This window comes from Phyllobates terribilis, unplaced genomic scaffold, assembly GCF_046119375.1.
Source record: "Phyllobates terribilis strain yellow unplaced genomic scaffold, ASM4611937v1 Scaffold_1__5_contigs__length_1240528914, whole genome shotgun sequence".
In the NCBI taxonomy this organism is placed as follows: domain Eukaryota; kingdom Metazoa; phylum Chordata; class Amphibia; order Anura; family Dendrobatidae; genus Phyllobates; species Phyllobates terribilis.
In genome coordinates this window covers 605,289,423-605,315,277 of record NW_027362761.1, presented here as the reverse complement: position 1 = coordinate 605,315,277, position 25,855 = coordinate 605,289,423, and the positions used below count along the sequence as shown (strand labels likewise).

Genomic DNA, 25,855 nt, shown 5'->3' with positions numbered 1-25,855 from the left:
GACTGGAGGATAAGACCTGATGTAACAGCAGAATAGTGGCTGCAGCTCTGAAAGTGACTGGAGGATAAGGCATGATGTAACATCAGAATAGTGACTGCAGCTCTGGAGGTGAGTGGAGGATAAGACACGATGTAGAAGCAGAATAGTGACTGCAACTCTGGAGGTGACTGGAGGATAAGACATGATGTAACATCACAATAGTGACTACAGCTCTGGAGGTGACTGAAGGATAAGACCTGATGTAACAGCAGAATAGTGGCTGCAGCTCTGGAGGTGACTGGAGGATAAAATATGATGTAACAGCAGAATAGTGACTGCAGCTCTGGAGGTGAGTGGAGGATAAGACACGATGTAACAGCAAAATAGTGACTGCATCTCTGGAGGTGACTGGAGGATAAGACACTACATAACAGCAGAATAGTGACTGCAGCTCTGGAGGTGACTGGAGGATAAAATATGATGTAACAGCAGAATAGTGACTGCAACTCTGCAGATGACTGGAGGATAAAATATGATGTAACAGCAGAATAGTGACTGCAGCTCTGGAGGTGAGTGGAGGATAAGACACGATGTAGTAGCAGAATAGTGGGTGCAGCTCTGGAGGTGACTGGAGGATAAGACATGATGTAATAGCAGAATAGTGACTTCAGCTCTGGAGGTGAGTGGAGGATAAGACCTGATGTAACAGCAGAATTGTGGCTGCAGCTCTGGAGGTGACTGTAGGATAAGACACTATGTAACAGCAGAATAGTGACTGCAGCTCTGGAGGTGACTGGAGGATAAGACACTATGTAACAGCAGAGTATTGGCTGCAGCTCTGAAGGTGACTGGAGGATAAGACATGATGTAACAGCAGAATAGTGACTGCAGCTCCGGAGGTGACTGGAGGATAAGACATGATGTAACAGCAGAATAGTGACTGCAGCTCTGGGGGTGACTGGAGGATAAGACATGATGTAACAACAGAATAGTGACTGCAGCTCTGAAGGTGACTGGAGGATAAGACATGATGTAACAGCAGAATAGTGACTGCAGCTCTGGAGGTGACTGGAGGATAAGACATGATGTAACAGCAGAATAGTGACTGCAGCTCTGGAGGTGACTGGAGGATAAGACATGATGTAACAGCAGAATAGTGACTGCAGCTCTGAAGGTGACTGGAGGATAAAACATGATGTAACAGCAGAATAGTGACTGCAGCTCTGGAGGTGACTGGAGGATAATACATGATGTAACAGCAGAATAGTGACTGCAGCTGTGTAGGTGACTGGAGGATAAAATATGATGTAACATCAGAATAGTGACTGAAGCTCTGGAGGTGACTGAAGGATAACACATGATGTAACAGCAGAATAGTGACTGCAGCTTTGGAGGTGACTGGAGGATAAGACCTGATGTAACAGCAGAATAGTGACTGCAGCTCTGGAGATGAATCGAGGATAAGACCTGATGTAACAGCAGAATAGTGACTGCAGCTCTGGAGGTGACTGGAGGATAAGACATGATGTAACAGCAGAATAGTGACTGCAGCTTTGGAAGTGACTGGAGGATAATACATGATGTAACAGCAGAATAGTGACTGCAGCTCTGGAGGTGACTGGAGGATAAGACCTGATGTAACAGCAGAATAGTAACTGCAGCTCTGGAGGTGACTGGAGGATAAAATATTATGTAATAGCAGAATAGTGACTGCAGCTCTTGAGGTGACTGGAGGATAAGACACTACATAACAGCAGAATAGTTACTGCAGTTCTGGAGGTGACTGGAGGATAAAATATGATGTAACAGCAGAATAGTGACTGCAGCTCTGGAGGTGAGTGGAGGATAAGACTCGATGTAGTAGCAGAATAGTGGGTGCAGCTCTGGAGGTGACTGGAGGATAAGACATGATGTAATAGCAGAATAGTGACTGAAGCTCTGGAGGTGACTGGAGGATAAGACCTGATGTAACAGCAGAATTGTGGCTGCAGCTCTGGAGGTGACTGTAGGATAAGACACTATGTAACAGCAGAATAGTGACTGCAGCTCTGGAGGTGACTGGAGGATAAGACACTATGTAACAGCAGAATAGTGACTGCAGCTCTGGAGGTGACTTGAGGATAAGACCTGATGTAACAGCAGAGTATTGGCTGCAGCTCTGAAGGTGACTGGAGGATAAGACATGATGTAACAGCAGAATAGTGACTGCAGCTCCGGAGGTGACTGGAGGATAAGACATGATGTAACAGCAGAATAGTGACTGCAGCTCTGGGGGTGACTGGAGGATAAGACATGATGTAACAACAGAATAGTGACTGCAGCTCTGAAGGTGACTGGAGGATAAGACATGATGTAACAGCAGAATAGTGACTGCAGCTCTGGAGGTGACTGGAGGATAAGACATGATGTAACAGCAGAATAGTGACTGCAGCTCTGGAGGTGACTGGAGGATAAGACATGATGTAACAGCAGAATAGTGACTGCAGCTCTGAAGGTGACTGGAGGATAAAACATGATGTAACAGCAGAATAGTGACTGCAGCTCTGGAGGTGACTGGAGGATAATACATGATGTAACAGCAGAATAGTGACTGCAGCTGTGTAGGTGACTGGAGGATAAAATATGATGTAACATCAGAATAGTGACTGAAGCTCTAGAGGTGACTGGAGGATAAAATATGATGTAACAGCAGAATAGTGACTGCAGCTTTGGAGGTGACTGGAGGATAAGACCTGATGTAACAGCAGAATAGTGACTGCAGCTCTGGAGATGAATCGAGGATAAGACCTGATGTAACAGCAGAATAGTGACCGCAGCTCTGGAGGTGACTGGAGGATAAGACCTGATGTAACAGCAGAATAGTAACTGCAGCTCTGGAGGTGACTGGAGGATAAAATATTATGTAATAGCAGAATAGTGACTGCAGCTCTCGAGGTGACTGGAGGATAAGACACTACATAACAGCAGAATAGTGACTGCAGCTCTGGAGGTGACCGGAGGATAAGACATGGTGTAACAGCAGAATAGTGACTGCAGCTCTGGAGGTGACTGGAGGATGTCATGATGTAACAGCAGAATAATGACCGCAGCTCTGGAGGTGATTGGAGGATAAGACACAATGTAACAGCAGAATAGTGACTGCAGCTCCAGAGGTGACTGGAGGATAAGACCTGATGTAACAGCAGAATAGTGACTGCAGCTCTGGAGGTGACTGGAGGATAAAATATTATGTAATAGCAGAATAGTGACTGCAGCTCTTGAGGTGACTGGAGGATAAGACACTACATAACAGCAGAATAGTTACTGCAGTTCTGGAGGTGACTGGAGGATAAAATATGATGTAACAGCAGAATAGTGACTGCAGCTCTGGAGGTGAGTGGAGGATAAGACTCGATGTAGTAGCAGAATAGTGGGTGCAGCTCTGGAGGTGACTGGAGGATAAGACATGATGTAATAGCAGAATAGTGACTGAAGCTCTGGAGGTGACTGGAGGATAAGACCTGATGTAACAGCAGAATTGTGGCTGCAGCTCTGGAGGTGACTGTAGGATAAGACACTATGTAACAGCAGAATAGTGACTGCAGCTCTGGAGGTGACTGGAGGATAAGACACTATGTAACAGCAGAATAGTGACTGCAGCTCTGGAGGTGACTTGAGGATAAGACCTGATGTAACAGCAGAGTATTGGCTGCAGCTCTGAAGGTGACTGGAGGATAAGACATGATGTAACAGCAGAATAGTGACTGCAGCTCCGGAGGTGACTGGAGGATAAGACATGATGTAACAGCAGAATAGTGACTGCAGCTCTGGGGGTGACTGGAGGATAAGACATGATGTAACAACAGAATAGTGACTGCAGCTCTGAAGGTGACTGGAGGATAAGACATGATGTAACAGCAGAATAGTGACTGCAGCTCTGGAGGTGACTGGAGGATAAGACATGATGTAACAGCAGAATAGTGACTGCAGCTCTGGAGGTGACTGGAGGATAAGACATGATGTAACAGCAGAATAGTGACTGCAGCTCTGAAGGTGACTGGAGGATAAAACATGATGTAACAGCAGAATAGTGACTGCAGCTCTGGAGGTGACTGGAGGATAATACATGATGTAACAGCAGAATAGTGACTGCAGCTGTGTAGGTGACTGGAGGATAAAATATGATGTAACATCAGAATAGTGACTGAAGCTCTGGAGGTGACTGGAGGATAAAATATGATGTAACAGCAGAATAGTGACTGCAGCTTTGGAGGTGACTGGAGGATAAGACCTGATGTAACAGCAGAATAGTGACTGCAGCTCTGGAGATGAATCGAGGATAAGACCTGATGTAACAGCAGAATAGTGACCGCAGCTCTGGAGGTGACTGGAGGATAAGACCTGATGTAACAGCAGAATAGTAACTGCAGCTCTGGAGGTGACTGGAGGATAAAATATTATGTAATAGCAGAATAGTGACTGCAGCTCTCGAGGTGACTGGAGGATAAGACACTACATAACAGCAGAATAGTGACTGCAGCTCTGGAGGTGACCGGAGGATAAGACATGGTGTAACAGCAGAATAGTGACTGCAGCTCTGGAGGTGACTGGAGGATGTCATGATGTAACAGCAGAATAATGACCGCAGCTCTGGAGGTGATTGGAGGATAAGACACAATGTAACAGCAGAATAGTGACTGCAGCTCCAGAGGTGACTGGAGGATAAGACACAATGTAACAGCAGAATAGTGACTGCAGCTCCAGAGGTGATTGGAGGATAAGACACAATGTAACAGCAGAATAGTAACTGCAGCTCTGGAGGTGACTGGAGGATAAAATATTATGTAATAGCAGAATAGTGACTGCAGCTCTCGAGGTGACTGGAGGATAAGACACTACATAACAGCAGAATAGTGACTGCAGCTCTGGAGGTGACCGGAGGATAAGACATGATGTAACAGCAGAATAGTGACTGCAGCTTTGGAGGTGACTGGAGGATAAGACATGATGTAACAGCAGAATAGTGACTGCAGCTCTGGAGGCGACTGGAGGATAGGACATGATGTAACAGCAGAATAGTGAGCTCAGCTCTGGAGGTGACTGGAGGATAAGACATGATGTAACAGCAGAATAGTGACTGCAGCTCTGGAGGCGACTGGAGGATAGGACATGATGTAACAGCAGAATAGTGAGCGCAGCTCTGGAGGACAAGACACAATGTAACAGCAGAATAGTGGGTGCAGCTCTGGAGGTGACTGGAGGATGATGTCCATGCTGCCTGATGATGACATTTGTGGAGGAGCCTCCTATCTTCCTGCAGTGTCCATGCTCCTGTGTCCCGCGTTGTAGAATGTACAGGGTACATCACTGTACTGATACCACAAGTACCAGCATGCCTTGTTATCAGAGATGACTGATGATGCTCGGAGTTGTAGTCCTGCCATGTGCACAGGTCACACAGCTGCTCGGCTGCAGTGATTGCTCAGGCGATCGATACTTGGACAGGATGCGTTGTAGACGAGAGCTGCGCCGTCTGCACGAAGGCGAATGTCACCCCGACACAGACAGCAGTCACATCCATGCAGGAGGACCTGCAGTGACGTCACCGGGGACCGGGGTCATGACCTTTCCGGTGAGACAATGTATCCGTGTGGCCGCAACTGCTGCACAACCTCATTCATCAGGTCATCCCACAAAGTATCACTGCCTGACCCCCACAGACTATTACTCCCTCCCTGATCCTCCTCATATCACTGCCTGACCCCCTACATAGGGGGCAGTATTATAGTAGTTATATTCTTGTACATAGGGGGCAGTATTATAGTAGTTATATTCTTGTACATAGGGGGCAGTATTATAGTAGTTATATTCTTGTACATAGGGAGCAGTATTATAGTAGTTATATTCTTGTACATAGGAGCAGTATTATAGTAGTTATATTCTTGTACATAGGGGCAGTATTATAGTAGTTATATTCTTGTACATAGGGGCAGTATTATAGTAGTTATATTCTTGTACATAGGGGGCAGTATTATAGTAGTTATATTCTTCTACATAGGGAGCAGTATTATAGTAGTTATATTCTTGTACATAGGAGCAGTATTATAGTAGTTATATTCTTGTACATAGGGGCAGTATTATAGTAGTTATATTCTTGTACATAGGAGCAGTATTATAGTAGTTATATTCTTGTACATAGGAGCAGTATTATAGTAGTTATATTCTTGTACATAGGGAGCAGTATTATAGTAGTTATATTCTTGTACATAGGAGCAGTATTATAGTAGTTATATTCTTGTACATAGGGGCAGTATTATAGTAGTTATATTCTTGTACATAGGGGGCAGTATTATAGTAGTTATATTCTTCTACATAGGGAGCAGTATTATAGTAGTTATATTCTTCTACATAGGGAGCAGTATTATAGTAGTTATATTCTTGTACGTAGGGGGCAGTATTATAGTAGTTATATTCTTGTACGTAGGGGGCAGTATTATAGTAGTTATATTCTTGTACATAGGGGCAGTATTATAGTAGTTATATTCTTGTGCATAGGGGGCAGTATTATAGTAGTTATATTCTTGTACATAGGGGCAGTATTATAGAAGTTATATTCTTGTACATAGGGAGCAGTATTATAGTAGTTATATTCTTGTACGTAGGGGGCAGTATTATAGTAGTTATATTCTTGTACATAGGGGCAGTATTATAGTAGTTATATTCTTGTGCATAGGGGGCAGTATTATAGTAGTTATATTCTTCTACATAGGGAGCAGTATTATAGTAGTTATATTCTTGTACATAGGGGGCAGTATTATAGTAGTTATATTCTTGTACATAGTAGCAGTATTATAGTAGTTATATTCTTGTACATAGGGGGCAGTATTATAGTAGTTATATTCTTCTACATAGGGAGCAGTATTATAGTAGTTATATTCTTGTACGTAGGGGGCAGTATTATAGTAGTTATATTCTTGTACATAGGGGCAGTATTATAGTAGTTATATTCTTGTGCATAGGGGGCAGTATTATAGTAGTTATATTCTTCTACATAGGGAGCAGTATTATAGTAGTTATATTCTTGTACGTAGGGGGCAGTATTATAGTAGTTATATTCTTGTACATAGGGGGCAGTATTATAGTAGTTATATTCTTGTACATAGGGGCAGTATTATAGTAGTTATATTCTTGTACATAGGGGGCAGTATTATAGTAGTTATATTCTTGTACATAGGGGGCAGTATTATAGTAGTTATATTCTTGTACATAGGAGCAGTATTATAGTAGTTATATTCTTGTACATAGGAGCAGTATTATAGTAGTTATATTCTTGTACATAGGGGGCAGTATTATAGTAGTTATATTCTTGTACATAGGGGGCAGTATTATAGTAGTTATATTCTTCTACATAGGGAGCAGTATTATAGTAGTTATATTCTTGTACGTAGGGGGCAGTATTATAGTAGTTATATTCTTGTACATAGGGGCAGTATTATAGTAGTTATATTCTTGTACATAGGGGGCAGTATTATAGTAGTTATATTCTTGTACATAGGGGGCAGTATTATAGTAGTTATATTCTTGTACATAGGGGCAGTATTATATTAGTTATATTCTTGTACATAGGGAGCAGTATTATAGTAGTTATATTCTTGTGCATAGGGGGCAGTATTATAGTAGTTATATTCTTTTACATAGGGGCAGTATTATAGTAGTTATATTCTTGTACATAGGGGCAGTATTATAGTAGTTATATTCTTGTACATAGGGGCAGTATTATAGTAGTTATATTCTTGTACATAGGAGCAGTATTATAGTAGTTATATTCTTGTACATAGGGGCAGTATTATAGTAGTTATATTCTTGTACATAGGGGCAGTATTATAGTAGTTATATTCTTGTACATTGGGGCAGTATTATAGTAGTTATATTCTTGTACATTGGGGCAGTATTATAGTAGTTATATTCTTGTACATAGGAGCAGTATTATAATAGTTATATTCTTGTACATAGGAAGCAGTATTATAGTAGTTATATTCCTGTACATAGGGGGCAGTATTATAGTAGTTATATTCTTGTACATAGGGGACAGTATTATAGTAGTTATATTCTTGTACATAGGGGGCAGTATTATAGTAGTTATATTCTTGTACATAGGGGACAGTATTATAGTAGCTATATTCTTGTACATAGGAGCAGTATTATAATAGTTATATTCTTGTACATAGGGAGCAGTATTATAGTAGTTATATTCGTGTACATAGGGGGCAGTATTATGGTAGTTATATTCTTGTATATAGGGAGCAGTATTATAGTAGTTATATTCTTGTACATAGGGAGCAGTATTATAGTAGTTATATTCTTGTACATCGGGTCAGTATTATAGTAGTTATATTCTTGTACATAGGGAGCAGTATTATAGTAGTCATATTCTTGTACATAGGGGGCAGTATTATAATAGTTATATTCTTGTACATAGTGGCAGTATTATAGTAGTTATATTCTTGTACATAGGGAGCAGTATTATAGTAGTTATATTCTTGTACATAGGGGGCAGTATTATAGTAGTTATATTCTTGTACATAGGGGGCAGTATTATAGTAGTTATATTCTTGTACATAGGAGCAGTATTATAGTAGTTATATTCTTGTACATAGGGGCAGTATTATAGTAGTTATATTCTTGTACATAGGAGCAGTATTATAGTAGTTATATTCTTGTACATAGGGGGCAGTATTATAGTAGTTATATTCTTGTACATAGGGGCAGTATTATATTAGTTATATTCTTGTACATAGGGAGCAGTATTATAGTAGTTATATTCTTGTATATAGGGGTCAGTATTATAGTAGTTATATTCTTGTACATAGGGGCAGTATTATAGTAGTTATATTCTTGTACATAGGAGCAGTATTATAGTAGTTATATTCTTGTACATAGGGGCAGTATTATAGTAGTTATATTCTTGTACATTGGGGCAGTATTATAGTAGTTATATTCTTGTACATTGGGGCAGTATTATAGTAGTTATATTCTTGTACATAGGGGCAGTATTATAGTAGTTATATTCTTGTACATAGGAGCAGTATTATAGTAGTTATATTCTTGTACATAGCGGCAGTATTATAGTAGTTATATTCTTGTACATAGGAGCAGTATTATAGTAGTTATATTCTTGTACATAGCGGCAGTATTATAGTAGTTATATTCTTGTACATAGGAGCAGTATTATAGTAGTTATATTCTTGTACATAGGGGCAGTATTATAGTAGTTATATTCTTGTACATAGGGGGCAGTATTATAGTAGTTATATTCTTGTACATAGGGAGCAGTATTATAGTAGTTATAGTCTTGTACATAGGAGCAGTATTATAGTAGTTATAGTCTTGTACATAGGGAGCAGTATTATAGAAGTTATATTCTTGTACATAGGGAGCAGTATTATAGTAGTTATATTCTTGTACATAGGGGGTAGTATTATAGTAGTTATCTTCTTGTACATAGGAGCAGTATTATATTAGGTTTATTTTTGTACATAGGGAGCAGTATTATATTAGTTATATTCTTGTACATAGGGGGTAGTATTATAGTAGTTATCTTCTTGTACATAGGAGCAGTATTATATTAGGTTTATTCTTGTACGTAGGGGGCATTATTATAGAAGTTATATTCTTGTATGCAGGAGCAGTATTACAGTAGTTATATTCCTGTACATAGGGGGCAGTATTATAGTAGTTATATTGTTGTACATAGGAGCAGTATTATAGAAGTTATATTCTTGTACATAGGAGCAGTATTATAGTAGTTATATTCTTGTACATAGGGGGCAGTATTATAGTAGTTAGATTCTTGTATATAGGAGCAGTATCATATTATGTTTATTTTTGTACATAGGGAGCAGTATTATAGTAGTTATATTCTTGTACATAGGAGCAGTATTATAGTAGTTATATTCTTGTATATAGGAGCAGTATTATAGTAGTTATATTCTTGTACTTAGGGGGCAGTATTATAGTAGTTATATTCTTGTATATAGGAGCAGTATTATAGTAGTTATATTCTTGTACATAGGGGGCAGTATTATAGTAGTTATATTCTTGTACATAGGAGCAGTATTATAATAGTTATATTCTTGTACATAGGGGGCAGTATTATAGTAGTTAGATTCTTGTATATAGGAGCAGTATCATATTACGTTTATTTTTGTACATAGGGAGCAGTATTATAGTAGCTATATTTTTATATATTGGAGTAGTATTATAGTAGTTAGATTCTTGTATATAGGAGCAGTATTATATTAGGTTTATTTTTGTACATAGGGAGCAGTATTATATTAGTTATATTCTTGTACATAGGGGGCAGTATTATAGTAGTTATATTCCTGTACATAGGGGGCAGTATTATAGTAGTTATATTCTTGTACATAGGGGACAGTATTATAGTAGTTATATTCTTGTACATAGGGGGCAGTATTATAGTAGTTATATTCTTGTACATAGGGGACAGTATTATAGTAGCTATATTCTTGTACATAGGAGCAGTATTATAATAGTTATATTCTTGTACATAGGGAGCAGTATTATAGTAGTTATATTCGTGTACATAGGGGGCAGTATTATGGTAGTTATATTCTTGTATATAGGGAGCAGTATTATAGTAGTTATATTCTTGTACATAGGGAGCAGTATTATAGTAGTTATATTCTTGTACATCGGGTCAGTATTATAGTAGTTATATTCTTGTACATAGGGAGCAGTATTATAGTAGTCATATTCTTGTACATAGGGGGCAGTATTATAATAGTTATATTCTTGTACATAGTGGCAGTATTATAGTAGTTATATTCTTGTACATAGGGAGCAGTATTATAGTAGTTATATTCTTGTACATAGGGGGCAGTATTATAGTAGTTATATTCTTGTACATAGGGGGCAGTATTATAGTAGTTATATTCTTGTACATAGGAGCAGTATTATAGTAGTTATATTCTTGTACATAGGGGCAGTATTATAGTAGTTATATTCTTGTACATAGGAGCAGTATTATAGTAGTTATATTCTTGTACATAGGGGGCAGTATTATAGTAGTTATATTCTTGTACATAGGGGCAGTATTATATTAGTTATATTCTTGTACATAGGGAGCAGTATTATAGTAGTTATATTCTTGTATATAGGGGTCAGTATTATAGTAGTTATATTCTTGTACATAGGGGCAGTATTATAGTAGTTATATTCTTGTACATAGGAGCAGTATTATAGTAGTTATATTCTTGTACATAGGGGCAGTATTATAGTAGTTATATTCTTGTACATTGGGGCAGTATTATAGTAGTTATATTCTTGTACATTGGGGCAGTATTATAGTAGTTATATTCTTGTACATAGGGGCAGTATTATAGTAGTTATATTCTTGTACATAGGAGCAGTATTATAGTAGTTATATTCTTGTACATAGCGGCAGTATTATAGTAGTTATATTCTTGTACATAGGAGCAGTATTATAGTAGTTATATTCTTGTACATAGCGGCAGTATTATAGTAGTTATATTCTTGTACATAGGAGCAGTATTATAGTAGTTATATTCTTGTACATAGGGGCAGTATTATAGTAGTTATATTCTTGTACATAGGGGGCAGTATTATAGTAGTTATATTCTTGTACATAGGGAGCAGTATTATAGTAGTTATAGTCTTGTACATAGGAGCAGTATTATAGTAGTTATAGTCTTGTACATAGGGAGCAGTATTATAGAAGTTATATTCTTGTACATAGGGAGCAGTATTATAGTAGTTATATTCTTGTACATAGGGGGTAGTATTATAGTAGTTATCTTCTTGTACATAGGAGCAGTATTATATTAGGTTTATTTTTGTACATAGGGAGCAGTATTATATTAGTTATATTCTTGTACATAGGGGGTAGTATTATAGTAGTTATCTTCTTGTACATAGGAGCAGTATTATATTAGGTTTATTCTTGTACGTAGGGGGCATTATTATAGAAGTTATATTCTTGTATGCAGGAGCAGTATTACAGTAGTTATATTCCTGTACATAGGGGGCAGTATTATAGTAGTTATATTGTTGTACATAGGAGCAGTATTATAGAAGTTATATTCTTGTACATAGGAGCAGTATTATAGTAGTTATATTCTTGTACATAGGGGGCAGTATTATAGTAGTTAGATTCTTGTATATAGGAGCAGTATCATATTATGTTTATTTTTGTACATAGGGAGCAGTATTATAGTAGTTATATTCTTGTACATAGGAGCAGTATTATAGTAGTTATATTCTTGTATATAGGAGCAGTATTATAGTAGTTATATTCTTGTACTTAGGGGGCAGTATTATAGTAGTTATATTCTTGTATATAGGAGCAGTATTATAGTAGTTATATTCTTGTACATAGGGGGCAGTATTATAGTAGTTATATTCTTGTACATAGGAGCAGTATTATAATAGTTATATTCTTGTACATAGGGGGCAGTATTATAGTAGTTAGATTCTTGTATATAGGAGCAGTATCATATTACGTTTATTTTTGTACATAGGGAGCAGTATTATAGTAGCTATATTTTTATATATTGGAGTAGTATTATAGTAGTTAGATTCTTGTATATAGGAGCAGTATTATATTAGGTTTATTTTTGTACATAGGGAGCAGTATTATATTAGTTATATTCTTGTACATAGGGGGCAGTATTATAGTAGTTATATTCTTGTACATAGGGGGCAGTATTATAGTAGTTATATTTTTGTATATAGGAGCAGTATTATAGTAGTTATATTCTTGTACATAGGATCAGTATTATAGTAGTTATATTCTTGTACATAGGGAGCAGTATTATAGTAGTTATATTCTTGTACATAGGGGCAGTATTATAGTAGTTATCTTCTTGTACATAGGAGCAGTATTATAGTAGTTATATTCTTGTACATAGGGGGCAGTATTATAGTAGTTATATTCTTGTATATAGGGGCAGTATTATAGTAGTTATATTCTTGTATATAGGAGCAGTATTATATTAGGTTTATTCTTGTACATAGGGGGCAGTATTATGGTATTTGACCTGCACATTTCTTCATTTGATTACCACTTCTTTCTTTTCCATCCTTCTCCACATGTCACTCGCTGTTATCAGTAGGGGGCGACACTGTGTAACGTGAATATGACATTTCCTGCTCCTTCCGCAGACATAAGTTGCTGGATATCTCCGGTCTGTTGCTTCTCGCTGCTCAGTGTTTGTCTACATTGGAAATTACTTTTATACATTGATGTGGAGACATATTGACTTTTCTCCTCTTGCGAGCGTGCAGCGTGTTTGCCCGGCGGCCATGTATTTAATGCTGCGTCCTTCTATAAATATCACTGGTGTTTTGTATCCGTCTGTAATATCCTTCTCCCCCAGCCGTGCGGCCCTCCTGCATTTTCTCAGTGATCGGTCGTCTCAGACCGGTTGTTTCTTTTTCTTGGTCGACTTTTATCTTAAAATGAAGTTCCCCATCCCCTCCCCTCTACAGTAAGAACAGAATTCAATGTAAGGAATGGCCCTTTTGGGGTAAAACGTGCCCTTAAAGTAGCGGACGGTCGTCCCTAGTGACTGGCGCCATGTTTCTACAGCTTGCGCCGCTTGTATCATTGTTGACGTTGTGACTTCACTCGTAGCAGAATGAAGGGAATTGGAAAATTGCGTAAAGTAATGGTGAGCAGAGAGTTCCCGGCACTGTCCTCGTTCCCCTCGTCCTGTGATATGATCTGCATTCAGTGCTCCGGAGCTGACATCCATCCCGCTTTGACGGAGTGAGACTTGGCAGTTCCCAGTCTGAGGAATGCGTCTGTATTGTTGCGCCGCGCTCGTCCCGGCTGAAAGGGCCGTGAACTTGAAAGCGGCAACATGAAAGGCCTGTGTGTAGGAAGGGATTAGCTGGCCCTGGCATAATGCAGGCGGGGTTGGAAATGCCCGGACCCCTCTTTCATCAGCTGCGTCCCCCTCGTCTTATTGGTATTCGCATTGTGCACTTGGCGGTGAGCGGCGACCGTGTGACCCAAACCTTCCCGGGAGCGCACACAACGCGCCGTTCTGATGGGGACCTTTTTTTTTTTTTTTTCGCCTTTCAGGATCCTGTGATAATGGAGGTTGTCAGACGCCTTTTCATGTTGTCATTGATGGCGCTTTGATTATTGTCTCGCAGATTAACTCTTCACACGCCCGAGAAGGAACCGAAAATGTGAGAAAGGAGGAGAGAAATGCGGGTTTATTTTCTGGTGTCATTGACCTCATCATTTATCACAATATTTTTTATCGTTGACTTTTTACTGTATTTTTGGTCTTTTTTTCTTACTCGTTTTATATCGGGTCTCTCTTCAGGACAATCCTGGGAATCTCCCAACTTAGGACCCTTGTTACGAGTCGAGGCATTAATTAGCGGGGTTTCCATTGAGCTCGGCCCTTTTATGTATTCTATCATTTTTAGAGCGGTGGCCACAGTCCGGGGAGTGGGCAACCAACAAATACTTCCCCCATAAAAGTAGGTCTGTTCTGGGGGTCTGGTATGGAGACAGGACACTGAGAAGGGTCCATGTGCTGGCTCGTATATATCACAAGGGTGTGTACAGCCCAATATACGGCCCTGTGCACCTCACTGTTGAGCTCTGGCTCCTCCCGCAGATGAGGTAACAACTGGGTATATGGACCAGCGCTTGGTCCATATGGCCGTCCATCCTCATATCCAGAGACCGCCATCGGCCGCTCGCTTCTCCTTTAACTGCCATGCTGCCGACACCCGGAGGCGCCAGGTGAAGGATTGTTTCACTGGGATGATTTTTGTGTTGAGTTCCTGGGGCTTCTTCTCATCCTCTCCTGGACGTTTGCAGTAATGACAGCTGTCCCCAAACGGGGGGTAGGGGTTATTTTTTTTTCGCCATTGGTGATGGATTCTGCGTTACTCCCGATCCCCAGCAGCCCATATACATCCTCACATTCCTCCCCTCTATGGACATGGTCAACCTCGACCAACTGGAAACCTGCAAGGCAACCACACAGTTTTAATGCATCAATACATTTCAACACAACGTCTTCGTAACCTCGCTTCCTGAGGTAGATAGTGTCCATGGTCAGCTCACTGACTCCCAGGATAAAGAGGACAGTCCTTATAGTCCAATGCCCATCGGCCAACATAAAAGTCTGCCCAATAGTCCATGGGCACATCTCTAGTCCTCTTCCTGTGCTTTTGTGTAAACAAGAGCTCTCCTCTCGGTCAGAACAGCACAACTGGAGTCCACGGTTACCTGCAACAACGGCCTTTAGGCCCACACAACATTGTCTCATCAGTCCATGAGCACAGTTAAAACAGTCCCTCATCCATTCTTAAAAACATGGGTGCAATTAGCACAGTCCATCGAGGGATATAGTCCTTGAAGTCCTGACCTGTCCAGATCATCAGGTCATCCGTTTCCTCCCCTTCCTCTATTGCTGGTATCAGTTCCTTTTAGTAGCACAGTCCTTAGGGACAAAAAGGGTCTTGTGCCCTTTAAGAGGTCAGAGTCCCTTAATCCTGCAGGGGAATGCGCAACCGTGCGCAAAAACAAACTGGGAGGGAAGGGAGGGGCGAGGACATAAAACTCTTCTGGCCGTCCTGGCCAGCACTAGGGTCCCTGACACACTTTAGAACCTCCTGCCCTCAGAAATGCTGATCAGTTCCATTTAGTGGCTCTTTCCTGGGCCACAGGCGCAACAAAGCCTTCAGGCCGCATTTTACTTACGGCCGCCTCACACCAGGTCTCCTGGCTGCACCTCATCATCAGGCCGCAGGCCTGTAACTCTCCTGACATCGGCATCGCTTGGGACAGGAACTGTTACCTCTTGGGATGACGCCTTCTCATCCAGCATCAGCGTTCTGCTGGACGGGGAAGCAATCACTCCCTACATGAAGTTGTCCTACAGCCCCTGTCTCGAGGGCCATCAGCTTCCACAGTCGACCACGGCCACTTTCCCCATCGGGACTGTGCAACTAGGCTCTGACCGCCCTCGCAATCAACTTTGCCTGTGTGGCAAAAGGTGCGCACCCCGGGTTGGGGCTTACCTTCAGCATCTGTGACTGCGGGGTCTCCAGGCCCGTAGCTCTATCGCTGGCCGCAAACCGGGCCGCCGTCCATGGCGCCAGCTCGCCCTCGGTATTTTTCACCTTCTTGTCCACCATCTCCAGCAGCTGGCGCACTCATCCTCAGTTGGTCTTCACCGCTGACGAATGGCGTCATCCCTTTCGGCTTCCAAGGCCCAACATGGATCCACCCTTTCCGGGGTGGGGCTTCTCCCAGCTTACTTGCCCGTTTTCTGGCAGTCTCCGCCCGTTCTCTATTGACTGGCTGTGATGGGCGTGGTTTCTTTTTCTTTCGTCGTGCCCATTGGGGCGGATACTGCTCACCATGGGCTGGTCTCTCTGGACAAGTCCCTCCTTGGGCTGGACGGACTTTCGCACACTTTCTCAATGGGTACGCCCACTATGGGCAGGTCCATCTTGCCATTTTGCGTCACTCACCTTCTGACCACGCCAAATATAAGGTTCCCGAGTGGGTAGTCGTGGACAACCTGCTATAGCTCCTGCATGCGTTGGCACCCTACAGGAAAATCATGTCCCATTCCCAGTGTGCTGTTAGGTGTGGGGAGCATCACCCTCACTTGTGGGCCATAGGCCTCCGCTGACTCCAGACTTCCATCTTCTGGGACTGCCACACACAATCCAGGGGACACCAAGAGCTTTTCAATAGTCAAACTTGTACTAAACAGGTCACAGTCATTACAGTGAAGCATGTGGGATAGGGCACAACGGGTTACAGTCTTTCCCTCAGGACCGGACATAATTTCAGCCCTAGCAATGGTTCCTGATAAAGCATCCCTTCTCCTGCTGTCTTCACTACCTCTAGGAATCCCGCTCTACCGATGGCAGTTCACCCGGATTCCATCATCCTCCACCTCTGAGGATCCGTGTTCATCTTCTCCTATAAGCCTGCAGGTGGTGCGATGTGCCCGATAACCTCGGCTCCAATCTCAAGGTCCTGGGCCTGACGATCTGCACAGAGGAGTTGTATGGCAATCCACTGCCCCGAGTAATCGGCCCATGTTGGCCCTAGCGGCCCACAGCACATGAACTCCATGGAGAACTTGCTTAAACCTCCCACTACTCCTAACCACCCATATCCAGGAAGTCCCTCTCCTTTTATTCACACTATGCCCCCTCCCACCAATGGGCTTGTACCTAACATTAACTATTCCTTATCTATTTCCTATCTCTGCCATCTGTTACTAGTAATCCATATTCCCTTTTATCTATAAAACACTTTATACACTATCATGGGGTGTCCACATTTGCCCCGCTAGTCTCTACATTACCACAACACATTATATATGGATTATACACGTTAAATGCATAAAACGCATAACACTGTTCACATTACACCTTTGCATAGGGCGGTTGTCGGGGCGGGGTAAGACAGTCCACATCCTCACATGTACACCGCCTCCACTATGTCAATACGTACACACAGAGGAGCTGCGGGTGACAGGAAGGAGGAGGCGGACGCAGTCACTTCTTACACTGCTGAGGTCAAGTGAAAGCTGAGCGCTGATAGGTTGCTTTGGTAAAATATAAGCTGACCTGTGATTGGTTGCTCTGGTATAAGCTGAGCTGTGATTGGTTGCTCTGGTATAAGCTGGGCTGTGATTGGTTGCTCTGGTATAAGCTGAGCTGTGATTGGTTGCTCTAGTATAAGCTGAGCTGTGATTGGTTGCTCTGGTATATGCTGAGCTGTGATTGGTTGCTCTGGTATAAGCTTAGCTGTGATTGTTTGCTCTGGTATAAGCTGAGCAGTGATTGGTTGCTCTGGTATAAGCTGAGCTGTGATTGGTTGCTCTGGTATAAGCTGAGCTGTGATTGGTTGCTCTGGTATAAGCTGAGTTGTGATTGGTTGCTTTGGTATAAGCTGAGCTGTGATTGGTTGCTCTGGGCAGCACAGTGTTACTAGGTGGCAGCACAGATGATGAGGCCTCTGCCCGTACAGAGCACATGCGTGACCGCACCCGGGGCCCGGTGTATCCACGGCACTGGGGGTCCGGATGGCACCGAGCTGGGCAATTATTCCATTCCCTGACTGCACCGAGATCCTATATTGGTGGTGGGTGAAGCGCATAGGACGGTGGGACGTCGTCTGCACAACTTCTCCCAGTGAAGGTGAGGAACATGGGCAGCAGTGGAGGTGCTGCAGCCCCTGGTCCGGAGCAGGCGGTGGAGGTGCTGCAGCCCCCGGTGAAGGTGAGGAACATAGGGGCGTTAGAGGTGCTGCGGCCCCTGGTCAGGAGCAGGCGGTAGAGGTGCTGCGGCTCCCGGTGAAGGTGAGGAACATGGGCAGCAGTAGAGGTGCTGCGGCCCCTGGTCAGGAGCAGGCGATGGAGGTGCTGCGGCCCCCGGTGAAGGTGAGGAACATAGGAGCGGTAGAGGTGCTGCGGCCCCTGGTCAGGAGCAGGCGGTGAAGGTGCCGTGGCCCCTGGTCAGGAGCGGGTGGTGGAGGTGCTGTGGTCCCTGGTCAGGAGCGGGTGGTGGAGGTGCTGTGGCCCCAGGTCAGGAGCGGGTGGTGGAGGTGCTGTGGCCCCTGGTCAGGAGCGGGCGGTGGAGGTGCTGAGGCCCCTGGTCGGGAGCGGGTGGCGGAGGTGCTGTGGCCCCTGGTCAGGTGCGAGTGGTGGAGGTGCTGCGGCCCCTGGTCAGGAGCGGGCGGTGGAGTTACTGCGGCCCCTGATCGGGAGCTAGTGGTGGAGGTGCTGCGGCCCCAGGTCAGGAGCGGGCGGTGGAGGTGCTGCGGGCCCTGATCAGGAGTGGGTGGTGGAGGTGCTGCGGGCCCTGGTCTGGAGCGTGCGGTGAAGGTGCTGCGGCCCCAGGTCGGGAGCGGGCGGTGGAGGTACTGCGGCCCCTGATAGGGAGCAGGTGGTGGAGGTGCTGCGGCCCCTGGTCAGGAGCGGGCGGTGGAGGTGCTGCAGCCCCCGGTCAGGAGCGGGCGGTGGAGGTACTGCCGCCCCTGATAGGGAGCGGGTGGTGGAGGTGCTGCAGGCTCTGGTCAGGAGCGGGCGGTGGAGGTGCTGCGGCCCCAGGTCAGGAGCGGGCGGTGGAGGTGCTGCGGCCCCTGGTCAGGAGCGGGCGGTGGAGGTACTTCCGCCCCTGATAGGGAGCGGCTGGTGGAGGTGCTGCGGCCCCTGGTCAGGAGTGGGCGGTGGAGGTACTGCGGCCCCTCATAGGGAGCGGGTGGTGGAGGTGCTGCGGCCCCTGGTCAGGAGCGGGCGGTGGAGGTGCTGCAGCCCCCGGTCAGGAGCGGGCGGTGGAGGTGCTGCGGCCCCAGGTCGGGAGTGGGCGGTGGAGGTACTGTGGCCCCTCATAGGGAGCGGGCGGTGGAGGTGCTGTGGCCCCTGGTCAGTAGCGGGCGGTGGAGGTACTGCCGCCCCTGATAGGGAGCGGCTGGTGGAGGTGCTGCGGCCCCTGGTCAGGAGCGGGCGGTGGAGGTGCTGCGGCCCCTGGTCAGGAGCGGGCGGTGGAGGTGCTGCAGCCCCCGGTGAAGGTGAGGAACATAGGGGCGTTAGAGGTGCTGCGGCCCCTGGTCAGGAGCAGGCGGTAGAGGTGCTGCGGCTCCCGGTGAAGGTGAGGAACATGGGCAGCAGTAGAGGTGCTGCGGCCCCTGGTCAGGAGCAGGCGATGGAGGTGCTGCGGCCCCCGGTGAAGGTGAGGAACATAGGAGCGGTAGAGGTGCTGCGGCCCCTGGTCAGGAGCAGGCGGTGAAGGTGCCGTGGCCCCTGGTCAGGAGCGGGTGGTGGAGGTGCTGTGGTCCCTGGTCAGGAGCGGGTGGTGGAGGTGCTGTGGCCCCAGGTCAGGAGCGGGTGGTGGAGGTGCTGTGGCCCCTGGTCAGGAGCGGGCGGTGGAGGTGCTGAGGCCCCTGGTCGGGAGCGGGCGGTGGAGGTGCTGCAGCCCCCGGTCAGGAGCGGGCGGTGGAGGTGCTGCGGCCCCAGGTCGGGAGTGGGCGGTGGAGGTACTGTGGCCCCTCATAGGGAGCGGGCGGTGGAGGTGCTGTGGCCCCTGGTCAGGAGCGGGCGGTGGAGGTACTGCCGCCCCTGATAGAGAGCGGCTGGTGGAGGTGCTGCGGCCCCTGGTCAGGAGCGGGCGGTGGAGGTGCTGCGGCCCCTGGTCAGGAGCGGGCGGTGGAGGTGCTGCAGCCCCCGGTCAGGAGCGGGCGGTGGAGGTGCTGCGGCCCAAGGTCGGGAGTGGGCGGTGGAGGTACTGTGGCCCCTCATAGGGAGCGGGCGGTGGAGGTGCTGTGGCCCCTGGTCAGGAGCGGGCGGTGGAGGTACTGCCGCCCCTGATAGGGAGCGGCTGGTGGAGGTGCTGCGGCCCCTGGTCAGGAGCGGGCGGTGGAGGTGCTGCAGCCCCCGGTCAGGAGCGGGCGGTGGAGGTGCTGCGGCCCCTGGTCAGGAGCGGGCGGTGGAGGTGCTGCAGCCCCCGGTCAGGAGCGGGCGGTGGAGATGCCACAGCCTCCGGTGGAGGGGCACAGGCCTCTCCTCATGCTGCGGGATGTACAGTGCAGCTTCGCTGCGGCCTCCTGAGCTCTCAGGTAATTAGCGAGTGCCTCGCCTGGAATGCGCTCGCTCCTTACAGTCCACTTGTTCTTTTCATTTCCTGACCCTCAGTCGCTCGGATCAGCACACAGGAGCCGTTGTGAGGGGATGTGGGCCCGGGGGGGGCTGCGGTTTTATGGGGGACCCCACAAATCACCCCTTGTCTGGAGTTCTGTACAGCGGGGGATGGGGGCTGTGACCGCAGAGCCCCGGAGACCAGGTGTGAGAATGGGCTGCGGTCACCTGGCCCACTGCTGGGTGTACCCGGCCCGCCGCTCCCTCACCTTCCTGACTTTGCCCATTGGGTTTTCTTCTGCTTTCTGGGTTTAGTCAAGTTATCTACAGGGAGAGGTCTGCCCATCCTCCAGTCACAGCCAGAGCTGCAACACAAATGCGGAAGATTTCCTGCTGCAATAGTAGAAAGGGATATAAGGATAACTGCTGCTGGTGAAGAAGATGGAGGTGACGGAGCTGAGCGAAGATTCATCAGGAAACAACCACAGTCTGATGAGTTCCTGCTACCTCCCCGGGGACGGGATCTCGCCCCTCAGCGCTGCCCCCTGCTGGATCAGGGTGTGTACAGCGCATGCTCTATCTAATCATGGAGGATAAAACACGATGTAACAGCAGAATAGTGACTGTAGCTCTGGAGGTGACTGGAGGATAAGACAAGATGTAACAGCAGAATAGTGTCTGTAGCTCTGGAGGTGACTGGAGGATAAGACGTGATGTAACAGCAGAATAGTGACTGCAGCTCTGGAGGAGACTGGAGGATAAGACACTATGTAACAGCAGAATAGTGACTGCAGCTCTGGAGGTGACTGGAGGATAAAACACTATGTAACAGCAGAATAGTGACTGCAGCTCTGGAGGTGACTGGAGGATAAGACACTATGTAACAGCAGAATAGTGTCTACAGCTCTGAAGGTGTCTGGAGGATAAGACCTGATGTAACAGCAGAATAGTGACTGCAGCTCTGGAGGTGACTGGAGGATAAGACACTATGTAACAGCAGAATAGTGACTGCAGCTCTGGAAGTGACTGGAAGATAAGACTTGATGTAACAGCAGAATAGTGACTGCAGCTCTGGAGGTGTCTGGAGGATAAGACATGATGTAACAGCAGAATAGTGACTGCAGCTCTGAAGGTGACTGGAGGATAAGACATGATGTAACAGCAGAATAGTGACTGCAGCTCTGGAGGTGACTGGAGGATAAGACACTATGTAACAGCAGAATAGTGACTGCAGCTCTGGAGGATAAGACACGATGTAACAGCAGAATAATGACTGCAGCTCTGGAGGTGACTGGAGGATAAAATATGATGTAACAGCAGAATAGTGACTGCAGCTCTGGAGGTGACTGGAGGATAAGACACGATGTAACAGCAGAATAGTGGCATTATGTGTGCAATCCTGGTCCTTGCTGGTATAACCTGGGCATGCAGCTATGACCCGTGAAGCTGAGGTTACTGGTAGTATGTATCTTCTTACATGGAGATGCAATGCACTGACAGCAAGCAGAGCGCTCCGTCACGGCGCAGGACCGAGTCACAAACTCTTTATATTGTCACCGAACGTTTCTTTGTGCAGGGAATATGCAGATACATCAGTCACCGTGTTACATCACCCATGTGCCCCACCAGCAGGGGGAGCCGCTCCTCCTAGAACCCTTCGCCTGGCTACATTGTATCTTCCACTCATCCTTCCTTTTCTCTTACAGCAGAAGCCAAACCCAGAAGTCGCCCGTTCATCTCTGAATCCAGCTCATTAGACCGCAGCCAAAGCCAACGCGCAGGACGCAGCCCGCAGAGAGGTAGGGGCCGCCGAGGCTATGCTGCTATAACCTGGGCATCTCCTGTATATAATTATATATGTACAGCTGCTATAACCTGGGCATCTCCTGTATATAATTATATATGTACAGCTGGTATAACCTGGGCATCTCCTGTATATAATTATATATGTACAGCTGGTATAACCTGGGCATCTCCTGTATATAATTGTATATGTACAGCCGGTATAACCTGGGCATCTCCTGTATATAATTATATATGTACAGCTGGTATAACCTGGGCATCTCCTGTATATAATTGTATATGTACAGCCGGTATAACCTGGGCATCTCCTGTATATAATTATATATGTACAGCTGGTATAACCTGGGCATCTCCTGTATATAATTGTATATGTACAGCCGGTATAACCTGGGCATCTCCTGTATATAATTCTATATGTACAGCTGGTATAACCTGGGCATCTCCTGTATATAATTGTATATGTACAGCCGGTATAACCTGGGCATCTCCTGTATATAATTATATATGTACAGCTGGTATAACCTGGGCATCTCCTGTATATAATTGTATATGTACAGCCGGTATAACCTGGGCATCTCCTGTATATAATTATATATGTACAGCCGGTATAACCTGGGCATCTCATGTGTATAATTATATATGTACAGCTGGTATAACCTGGGCATCTCATGTATATAATTGTATATGTACAGCTGGTATAACCTGGGCATCTCCTGTATATAATTATATATGTACAGCCGGTATAACCTGGGCATCTCCTGTATATAATTATATATGTACAGCTGGTATAACCTGGGCATCTCCTGTATATAATTGTATATGTACAGCCGGTATAACCTGGGCATCTCCTGTATATAATTATATATGTACAGCCGGTATAACCTGGGCATCTCCTGTATATAATTATATATGTACAGCCGGTATAACCTGGGCATCTCATGTATATAATTATATATGTACAGCTGGTATAACCTGGGCATCTCCTGTATATAATTGTATATGTACAACCGGTATAACCTGGGCATCTCATGTATATAATTATATATGTACAGCTGGTATAGCCTGGGCATCTCCTGTATATAATTGTATATGTGCAGCTGGTATAACCTGGGCATCTCCTGTATATAATTATATATGTACAGCTCGTATAACCTGGGCATCTCCTGTATATAATTATATATGTACAGCTGGTATAACCTGGGCATCTCCTGTATATAATTGTATATGTACAGCTGGTATAACCTGGGCATCTCCTGTATATAATTATATATGTACAGCTGGTATAACCTGGGCATCTCCTGTATATAATTGTATATGTACAGCCGGTATAACCTGGGCATCTCCTGTATATAATTATATATGTACAGCCGGTATAACCTGGGCATCTGATGTATATAATTATATATGTACAGCCGGTATAACCTGGGCATCTCATGTATATAATTATATATGTACAGCTGGTATAACCTGGGCATCTCATGTATATAATTGTATATGTACAGCCGGTATAACCTGGGCATCTCCTGTATATAATTATATATGTACAGCTGGTATAACCTGGGCATCTCATGTATATAATTGTATATGTACAGCTGGTATAACCTGGGCATCTCCTGTATATAATTATATATGTACAGCTGGTATAACCTGGGCATCTCCTGTATATAATTATATATGTACAGCTGGTATAACCTGGGCATCTCCTGTATATAATTGTATATGTACAGCCGGTATAACCTGGGCATCTCCTGTATATAATTATATATGTACAGCCGGTATTACCTGGGCATCTGCTGTATATAATTATATATGTACAGCCGGTATAACCTGGGCATCTCATGTATATAATTATATATGTACAGCTGGTATAACCTGGGCATCTCCTGTATATAATATGTACAGCCGGTATAACCTGGGCATCTCATGTATATAATTATATATGTACAGCTGGTATAGCCTGGGCATCTCCTGTATATAATTGCATATGTGCAGCTGGTATAACCTGGGCATCTCCTGTATATAATTATATATGTACAGCTCGTATAACCTGGGCATCTCCTGTATATAATTATATATGTACAGCTCGTATAACCTGGGTATCTCCTGTATATAATTATATATGTACAGCTGGTATAACCTGGGCATCTCCTGTATATAAATATATATGTACAGCTGGTATAACCTGGGTACCTCCTGTATATAATTATATATGTACAGCTGGTATAACCTGGGCATCTGCTGTATATAATTATATATGTACAGCTGGTATAACCTGGGCATCTTCTGTATATAATAATATATGTACAGCTGGTATAACCTGGGTATCTCCTGTATATAATTATATATGTACAGCTGGTATAACCTGGGCATCTCCTGTATATATTTATATATGTACAGCTGGTATAACCTGGGCATCTCCTGTATATAATTATATATGTACAGCTGGTATAACCTGGGCATCTCCTGTATATAATTATATATGTACAGCTGGTATAACCTGGGCATCTCCTGTATATAATTATACATGTACAGCTCGTATAACCTGGGCATCTCCTGTATATAATTATATATGTACAGCTGGTATAACCTGGGCATCTTCTGTATATAATTATATATGTACAGCTGGTATAACCTGGGCATCTCCTGTATATAATTATATATGTACAGCTGGTATAACCTGGGCATCTCCTGTGTATAATTATATATGTACAGCTGGTATAACCTGGACATCTCCTGTATATAATTATATATGTACAGCTCGTATAACCTGGGCATCTCCTGTATATAATTATATATGTACAGCTGGTATAACCTGGGTATCTCCTGTGTATAATTATATATGTACAGCTGGTATAACCTGGGTATCTCCTGTGTATAATTATATATGTACAGCTGGTATAACCTGGGCATCTCCTGGCTTCCCCATCCCCGTTGGTGCCTCAGTGGTTTCATATTGTGTAATATAGCCAGTGTCTCTCCGGTTTGCCGTGTCTCCGGGTCCTCGGCTGGTCACATGTTCTCTTCCCCTGCACTCATGTGAGGAGAGGGGCTGGTGCTGCTTCTCCGAGTCCGCGGTGCTGCTCCTCAATGGTCGCGGTGCTTCTCATCAGTGGTTGTGGTGCTGCTCCTCTGTGGCCGCGGCGCTGCTACTCTGTGGTCTGTGGCCGCGGTGCTTCTCCTCAGTGGCCGTGGTGCTGCTCCTCAGTGGTTGCGATGCTGCTCCTCAGTGGTCATGGTGCTGCTCCTCAGTTGTCGCGGTGCTGCTCCTCTGTGGCCGCAGCGCTGCTACTCTGTGGTCTGTGGCCGCGGTGCTTCTCCTCAGTGGCCATGGTGCTGCTCCTCAGTGGTTGCGGTGCTGCTCCTCAGTGGTTGCGGTGCTGCTCCTCAATGGTCGCGGTGCTGCTCCTCAATGATCGCAGTGCTTC

General features: G+C 45.0%; 1 protein-coding gene across 8 annotated transcripts in view; it reads left to right on the top strand.

Moving 5' to 3' along the window:
• CNTFR (ciliary neurotrophic factor receptor) overlaps positions 1–25,855 on the top strand; it is an 869,018-nt gene that overhangs the window by 487,750 nt on the left and 355,413 nt on the right. For 4 of the 8 annotated variants that reach the window (XM_073683143.1, XM_073683136.1, XM_073683119.1 and 1 more), the window contains one exon: positions 22,334–22,426. The exons of 2 other annotated variants lie outside the window; for them this stretch is intronic. In XM_073683143.1, coding sequence (XP_073539244.1) covers positions 22,334–22,426 — 93 coding nt within the window. The remainder of the gene's footprint in view (positions 1–22,333; positions 22,427–25,855) is intronic. 2 more of the 8 variants (XM_073683161.1, XM_073683152.1) reach the window with 1 other exon arrangement.